The sequence below is a fragment of the Eurytemora carolleeae genome, unplaced genomic scaffold, assembly GCF_000591075.1.
Source record: "Eurytemora carolleeae unplaced genomic scaffold, Eaff_2.0 scaffold402, whole genome shotgun sequence".
Lineage (NCBI taxonomy): Eukaryota > Metazoa > Arthropoda > Copepoda > Calanoida > Temoridae > Eurytemora > Eurytemora carolleeae.
In genome coordinates this window covers 49,938-58,977 of record NW_019396300.1, presented here as the reverse complement: position 1 = coordinate 58,977, position 9,040 = coordinate 49,938, and the positions used below count along the sequence as shown (strand labels likewise).

The 9,040-nt window shown below is 31.4% G+C and overlaps 1 protein-coding gene across 1 annotated transcript; it reads right to left on the bottom strand.

The window, feature by feature from the left end:
* Window positions 1-770: 770 nt before the first annotated feature.
* On the bottom strand, window positions 771-2,972 carry LOC111700487 (fibroblast growth factor receptor-like 1). The gene is made up of 2 exons (XM_023471418.1): window positions 2,683-2,972; window positions 771-2,261 (listed from the first exon to the last, which is right to left on the bottom strand). The coding sequence occupies exons 1-2, from the start codon at window positions 2,924-2,926 to the stop codon at window positions 1,057-1,059; spliced, it is 1,449 nt and encodes a 482-aa protein (XP_023327186.1). The 5' UTR covers window positions 2,927-2,972; the 3' UTR covers window positions 771-1,056.
* Window positions 2,973-9,040: the final 6,068 nt, after the last annotated feature.

Sequence of the window (9,040 nt, the reverse complement as noted above, 5' to 3'; positions counted from 1 at the left end):
TGGTTGCAGAGATATAGAAATTAGAAAATTTGAGGTTGTGGCAAAAACTCAATTCCTTTATTTATCAAATTGCTAGACTTCCTCGACTTTAACTTTAACTTTAACTTTAACTTTAACTTTAACTTTAACTTTAACTTTGAGATTTGGTTTTATCTCACCATCACCGACACACTTTTTTTGTATCCCAAGACATATACACTTTAAAACTGCAACGTGCTTGTTTCTCGTTTAAGTTTAAAAGGAGTTATTGGCGAAACACAGATCGACTTTTGCGTGAGAGCGTGCACACTGCACATTTAGCGTGCACACTGCACATCTAGCGTGGTTCGCATGGTGATATGGTAATCAAGAAATTTCTTAATTAAAGAAGATGATTATAGTCTAAAGAAATTATTTACGAAACCGTAAAATGCAGGTTTCCGGAAAGGAATTGAGTCTTTGCCACAAACTCACATTTTCTAATCTTAATACCGTTCAACCTGATGGTGTAAACTTGTTTAAACACTACTTCCTCTCTAGCTATATATTTTTTCTATGAACTATATTGTTTCATATCTTACCGATTTCCTTAAATTTAATCATTACAGAGCATTTGGAGTATTTTTCCTTTGAGAGTATATTAGCGCCACTACCGATATCTTTTAGAAATGTTAAAACCGTTAAAATAAGTTTAAAAGAGGATTCTACAAATGAAACACTACATTAGGGATCGACAAAATATGAAAAAAACATCCTTTAATTTAATGTTTTTGTTAGAAGTAAACTTGATATCACATTTTAATAATTTATTACATCCAAGATTAAATCTATAAAACTTTATATAATATCACAGTCTGGTTAAAGGAACAAAGTAAACAAATAATTTGTCTTAACATCAAGTTTCAGATTCTCCTAGCTTCTTGTCTTTTATATCTACTTGTCATACACATTCTAGTTTTTCATTCTACTTCACTGTAACAATCAACAAATACTTTGTCTCAAGAATGTTTTGACTGATTTAAATCAGCATGAAATTCTCTCAAAATTAAAAATTTATAAAATCCATTTTAATTGTTTCTAATAAGCTTCATAATCACTTAGATAATGAAAGTAAGGATATTGTTTGAAAGGATATCTATCTGATGCTGGTGTAACTGAATGTTTTAATTGACTGTCCAGAGTACGAACTGAGTAGCAGTATGGAACCTCATATTGGTTCCCCCCGCTCACGGGACTGTCCCGGTCCGACAGCAGGTTGGTCGAAGAGTTCTCGTGGAGTGAGACAAACTCGCGCGAAGCGCCAATATATAGGTTGGATTTCATGGTGCTCTGACCCCACATCATTGAGGGTGGTGGTGGGAGGGGATGATCAAATTTGTTTGACGTGACAGTAGTTATAGTCGCGTTGGATTCAGTACTTCTCGACACTGGCATAAGAGTTCGGACGACATCAGGACTATCAGGAATCTCAGCCTTTGAACTCTTCCGGACAACGCATACAATAATAAAGACGAGAATAAGCAGGACAGTAATTCCCAGACAGAGGACCAGAGCCAGAATATGTGTTGATTCACCCGCCATCGGCGGTAACGGTTCCTTACTTGCCGGGTATACTCTTAAATATGAAGGTTTGTAGTTAAAGCTTCCTCCGGAGTTTGTTATAAAGCAAATATATAATCCAGAGTCTGACTCCTGTGCGTCTGGAATAACAAGTTTATTGAGATATTCTCCTACTCCTACTGGAATATCTCCTCCTGTATGGATCACCCTGTATTTATCATCACCGACTGTAATCGTAAACATATCACTTGGGGTTCCCGCATTTTCTTTTTTCAACCATTTAATATGGGGTGGATCTCCAGAGCTGACCCGGCATTGAAGAGAGGCAGTGTCCCCGACAAGAACGGAGACGTTGCCATTTCCTACAACTGTAGGCTGTTCGGCAAGAGGTACTTCCACATTTAGTGTAAAATTTTTCGACATTGCGCCGATAATATTACGAGCTCGACATGTGTACACTGCAGAATCTACTTTCATCAGGTTACGGAGCTTAATCGTCGATTTCCCGTTCTTATATCTAATCCCGTCTGCGTCAAACGGAAGTCCGTCTTTGAACCAAAAGATTTCCGGTTTAGGATTTCCGACAGCCTCGCAGGTTACTTTAAAGGAGTCCCCAGACTGTTTGATAAAGAACTCCTTTGCTTCTTGTGTAAGTTGAGTGAAGGATGGAGGTGATATATCTGGTAGTTCTCCATCTCCTAGTTCAGGAAACTCGGACGGATCTGTAATAAATAAAAATTGTGAAATTTATAATTAAAAAAAAATCAAATTGCATTATGAAAAAGTAAAGATTATAAAATACATAACCAAATAAGGAGAGTCCAATTTTAGAACATAAGTCAAATCGATTGATTGTAATGTGTGCTAAAATCGAGTTAGGAATAAAATTGATTATACTGGATAATTATATGTTTCTGATTTATCGTAGCTAAATGTTGGCAATCTTTCCATTAATCTATCCATCCATCTATTTATCAATCTAGACATCAATCTATCTGTTCACATTTGCTTTTGTGCGAGATAATGGTGCCAACAAGAATTATTTGCAAAATTTCAATTTTCCTCATTTTTTACTTTTCTGCAATTCAGACCAATTTTTTTCTTTATATTGTTCATTTTATTCCCTAAAAGCAGAATATTTACCTATTATAATGAGGTCTACACGAACTTGTGTATTTCCAAATCCATTGACGCCTTTGCAATAATACATTCCCGTATCCTCCTCCTGTGCATTCCGGATCTTCATGGATCGTTTACTTGTCCGGATCCGGATCCAGGAGTAGTCGATGATATCCTCACCCTTCCTCCATTCGATGATAGGAGCCGGGTTGCCGACGATAGGACAATCTATTCTGATATCCTCCCCTTTCCTCGCAATATGCTTCATCTCCTTCTCATGAGATACTGGGGGTCCTGAATTGAAAGATTAAATTATTGTTATTTTTGCACAAATAAGAAATAAAAATACCATTTTTACTTCATACTTAGATAAACATGATATAATAAATGTTCCCAGATTTTCAAAAAAAAAAATTAATGGTAATTCTTAAAAATGATAAAACTTTATAATTCTTGTTTGAATCTTGAACATGTATATTGTATAGTGTATATAGCATGTACTTATATTAATTTATATAATACATATATGTAAGACAAATATTCATACATATATAATGTATAATATAAATATATTCAACTAATATAATGATTTATGAGATAAAGTCAATTGAGATCTAATAATTTCTGACAAGCTAATCAAACATGAAGAATAATTGTTTCAAATTGATTTTAAAACAGATGTCCTCCTTGTCCCCTCCCCTACGTATACTTTATGTTATTGACAAACCTCCTAAGAGGAGAAAAACCTAAAAATTTTATGTTTCATTAATTATTTTTATTTATTCTTATTTTCATTTAATTGCAAAGTAAAGCTGAATGTCCCTTTTCTAAAGAATTTAATTTATTTTTTAATTAATCACTTTTAGAAAATTGATTGCAAGAAAAGTTTTAAATGTTTTCAAAGGAAGGTTGAAAACCATGAAAAAAGTTTAAATTCAGTAGGGAATAGCAGGGTTAGAAAGAAAAAAAGATGAAAGAAATTTAAGTTGTAAACCATCACATAAAATAAAGCGATGAAAACGTGAAAGCTTCAAGAATATTGTTTTATATATTCAGATCTGATAACCATAGCGTACACAACCAAAAATTTAGCAACCTAGTCTTAAAGTCATTAAACCAATTTTGTACCAGGCTAAGAAATGCCAAAAGTTATGCAAAATTCATGCAAAAATTACATATTAATCCTAATATCTTCAGAGAACAGTAATTTTGTTAAATTATTGTTTAAATTTCATTGAAAGTGATGGATGTGTAAATTAGGTTCAAATGGGATAATTTTCATCAAAACTAGCAACAAAATAGGCCAGTTTGGTTTTCTTATGATTTTTTATTTCAAAAAGCAAAAATATTCCAAAAGATTTTTGTAGTTTTGTATGTATTCTGAAAATTGAATCAGAACAGAAATCATTTTCAAAATCTACCGACTATAAATTCAATGTATTTAAATTTCCATAGATTTCTGCCATTGCGTGTTGTAAAATGGTAGAACTCCCTACTGTTGAATTAGAGCGAGCAATTTCAATATTCGCAGAAATAAGATGTAGATTTGAAAAAAACACAGATAATTTAAAATGTGCTTTTTGTTTAATCTGCATGAAAATATTATCAAAAAAATGGTTACATAAAGTATAAAGAAAAAGGGTCTTTGTTAAAGAAAAGAATTAAGACCAACAGTCAGAATAAAAGTTTTTAAGAAAATCAAACAAGGCAACTTTTCTGATAATCATTCTGAAGTTTTTCAATGGCTTAAAAATGTATGGAAAAATCCCTTTAAATTTTAACAACTAGCCTATATATATTTTTTTCAAAATTTATCACTAGCATTCATCTATTTTTCTAAACATATTTCTCATTTTTATGAAAATTGATAATTCTTGTTGTTTTATTAATACAAATAACTAAATTTACCTGAATAAACATGGTTTTGTTTTGTAGTTTATCTCTAACTGCAATTACTCCATTCTTCCAGGGACAAAAAAACTAACTTTTTAATAGTTTTAACTTTGTTTTTACAGACCTTTCTCTTTGTCCGTCTTCTCCAGAGATCTAAACCGTACTGAAGACTGAAGAGTGAAGATGCTGAGCTGATTGCTGAAATGAGATTCTACCCGGGAAGGCGGACCGGGCCCTGAACCTGGCACGACGGTCCGGTACAGAGCGGAAGATAATCCACCAATTCAGGAAAATCAGGGAAATTGTCCTTAGCTCAGCCATGTCGGTCCGGTACAAAATAAATTAAAAGTTGAAATGTCTCAAATCTCACAGACGACGTCTTAAATGCAATTTTATCTAACCACAGGAAAAAGCGACACGTGCCTTATTTGGTAATAAATATATTTATAATACAAATTCAAATTAAAGTAACATTAAAATCATTGCAATACCTAGACACTATTTTGATTATTGTAATCATAGAGAATAGAATATATATTAGATGGGAATTTAAAGAATCTCTCGGTATGAATTTGTTCAGTCCCTTTCAGCCTGGAAGGGAGTTCAAAGTGTACAAATCATGTAAATATTCACAAATTATAAGCAGTAGAGTACATTAATACAGGATGTTCCCTAGACTATTCATTTCAATTTCGATTTTTTTAAACTGTTAAATAAACTTTATAATGAATTATGTGAATAAAAAACATCATTTGATTTATAGTTATAACGGAAAATCATCGTTTGTAAAGTGGAAGGCATAGAGTCTATGTGAAATTATCATTTGTCAATTATGAAACCAGCCTATTTCATAATTTGATTTTCTTTTAACAATCATTTTAGATTTTCTATAAAATGATATTCCAGGGCCCAAAAGTTTATATAGCATAAATATGTGAAGTACACCTGCAGTATGGAAACAGTAAAACAAAATGGCCGTTTTACACTTTTTTCTAGTAAATTCCCTTCTAATATATATTCTGTTCTCTATGATTGTAATTCATATTTTGTATTTTGATTATCTATAAGATTCTTGTTGTAAAATATTAAATTTATTCAGTACAGACCGCGCCTTACCAATTTTTGGTAAAGCAGAATTTATTCAAGACAAGTTAATAATTTTTGTTAAAAGTTTAGTAAATGGACACATTGCAAAATTTGAGGTTTTGATTATCAAAAAAGCATATTATGAGGAGGAAAAGGGAGAGGTAGAAGGGGGGGGGGGGGGGATTGGTCATAATTTATGGAGGATTTTTGTTACATATTTCGCGTGATGATGATTAATTGCTGGAATTTATATAAAATCTTAAATATCAAAAGCAAGATGTTGATTTATATCAGACTACAAAACATGTTTGTAATTTATTATGGGGGGAGACAACTACTATATCAGACAGAAGAATAAATCCTTTAATAAAATGTTAGATCACACGTAAAAGATATATTTATTTCGATGCTTAGCTCATTTCAAGCCCCTTCAGTCATACTCGTCCAGGTGTGGCAAACACCCACTCCATAACAATTTACTCTAGACGCATCAACTAAACTGGACGTATTTTTTTCATTTTCCACGTATTTCATATTAATTTTTGAAAAGGTTTTTTTCTTTCTCAATTACTTTGTTTTTTGTTTTGTAATAAAACAAGTTGTTTTTATATATTTTTTAAGGCAATTTTGAGGAATACAAATTTAAATTTGCTATTGAAAAAAAAATTACAAAACGCAAGAGTTCACTTAGAAAATATGTGGTTTTGTGTTCTTTCAACTTAATAAAACTGAAGAAAGACATATTATTGTTCTGAGTAATAAAACGAAGAGGTAAAGCTTAGCTCAGATGGACACAACCGACCTCCCTATTAATTAATTAATAGAGTGGTCGGTTGTGTACATCACGATATGTTTACGTATCTAACGCTGTACACTTGTATATATAGAGTTATAGTATTTCTAAGGGGTGGTTTTATGTAGATATTTGAATATTAGTATTGATAATTAGATAGACACTTAATATGGATTGTAAACACTGGATTGTAAACACAGGATTGTATACTGCAATACATTCAAGTTCAGTTGTTTGTTTATTTTAATAAAGGAGAATATCCTTCAAAAGTTTCATTTGCTGAAACCATTTTAAAGAAGGAGATATAAATCAGGGGGGAAAACCAAGTTTGAAGAAAAATGCAACACCATTGCTCTCAACTTTAGGTGCGTTTATCTTTAGCCCTATAAGAATGGGGGTCTGAATCTATGTATAGAAAAAGGCCTTAGCGAATAAGTTTTATAGTGCTAGGGAGGGTCGAAAAAAATGCAATAAAAAGGTCGGAAGATGTAAAATATATTTTTTTTGAAAATTGTCACATGTTTGCAGGCTACATCATCGAATTCTCTTTAAATAAAGAAAGAAAATCTAAAAATTGGTCAATTCCATAAAAACCTCATTAGAAACGATCACACTCTATAAAAGTTCACAGTGTTAGATACGTAAACACACCCCGATGTACACAACCGATCACTCTATTAATTAATTAATAGGAAGGTCGGTTGTGTACATCTGAGCTAAGCTTTACCTCTTCGTTTTATTACTCTATGGTTTTGAGTATCTTTTACATTTCCAAATCATATCCTGGAAACCAAATAAGAACTTCTCTCACAATAGCCGCACTTACTAACTATTTTTTATGAAATAAAATTCATTCATCAACAATAATGCAAATATTTTTATATTTTTTAATTGTGGGATTTCCAGATGTTTTTACTCAAAATTTGTCCTATAAGAATTTTTTGTTAGGAGCAACAGCGTAAAAGTCATAGTAAAATATCGAGTAAGTATAAGCAAGTACAAGATGAAGATTTGAATGGTATCAGAAAAATTAATTTAGAATCGGAAAATACATCTAAAAATATACAAAGGAAAAAAACTATGATTTTTTAATACCTATATTTTTCCACCTGATGGTGTAAACCTTTGATATTTCAAACTTAGATTCTTTCATCTAACAGAATTGATTGGGTTTCAAAGATAAAGGGATTAGAAAATCATAGTTTGTGACAAAGACTCAATTACTTTTAAAAATTATTTTTTTTAGTGCAAAATGACTGTGTTCGTTTAAGATTTACTCAAACATATCAAACTTTCTAATTTTGTGCTTAAAAAATATTTAACTAGACTATTTTTTTCTGTCAATTGTCCAATTATGTTTTTGGAGAGCTGAATGTTTTTACAACACTTGAAACGCTATAATATTGAAATCATTAAATATCAGATTAAATGTGTATTTGAAATTGTTATTTTATTTTCACTAACTTTAATGGGATATAAGGCATGCTTTGTACACACTTGAATAAACACTAAACAGTAATGTTTTATTAAGTTTTAAGATTGATGATAGATGGAAATGTTGGGGTTTGTTGACAAAATAAATTTGATAAATGATGCTTAATCTCTCCTCATATGGCAATAAATAGTGCGGATATAACATTGTGTCAGAAAAGAGCACAAAAGACGAGGATTTTCTAAGCTATTTTTCACTCTATCACGGTGGAGTGGAGGAGGAGGAGGAGGGATTAAGCCTTTCTCACACTTTTTTTCTTAGTAATTTAAAAACGCTTTTTACTCTCTTCACTTTTCCCATAACTCATAATTGAGAACAAAGAAACTGAAAAAAATAAACTTTTTCAGTGCCAACTGACAGAAAGCGAGTGAGTGTTTTATAATGAAAAATGAAAAATATCTTTGTCATTAAAAGATGTAAATGCTGTCGTGTCATGATGTATGTGTTACATGTTGATATTTCTTCAAAATAAAAGATTATATTTTTACATTTTTCTGACGCAGTTTTTAAACGTTTTTCAAAAATAAGCAGGCATTGAAAAGTTGGACTTTTGAAATGCATCACATTCCCCCCTAGATTCAGACTGTATAAAATCACTGGGTCGACTTTGATTTTACCTCATTTACTGGCTTATACATTGTACATACATTTTAGATTTAAATCTTTAAACCTCTTCCTTTTAGCTTTAGTTTTAAAAAAGCAATTATCAAAATATTCATCGATTTTTGCATGAGTGCTTGCAACCTTTGGATAGCTCAAAACCGGGATAGGGGTAAACTTAACTCTCTTATCTCTTGTTATGACCATGGTTAAACTAAAGGTTTTCAAATAAATGAGATTAAAATAAAATAATTGTGATTTAAAAAAAGTAATTTTTGCCTTGAAAAGTCAATTAGTTGATTTTAGAAAAGTGTCAAATCCGACCAATTTCTTTCTTTCTTTGAAAATATTTTTCAAAATGAAAAAAGAATTGTTTTCATAGATTAGAGATGAACAAATTAAAGAAATTCATTTTTGAAGAATCCATTTAGTTTCTGAGAAATGTACATTCGCTTAATGTGTTAAGCTGTGACTTAAAGGGGGGGGGGGGCAGAGAGGAATTAAAGGAAGGACACAAT

What these genes read in the sequence shown, in the direction of transcription:
- LOC111700487 (XM_023471418.1), bottom strand. Translation starts at nt 2,926, where the DNA reads ATGAAGCATATTGCGAGGAAAGGGGAGGATATCAGAATAGATTGTCCT. An exon ending in TGTAGACCTCATTATAATAG is followed by an intron (nt 2,262 to 2,682) that starts GTAAATATTCTG and finishes TATTTATTACAG; the next exon opens with ATCCGTCCGAGTTTCCTGAA.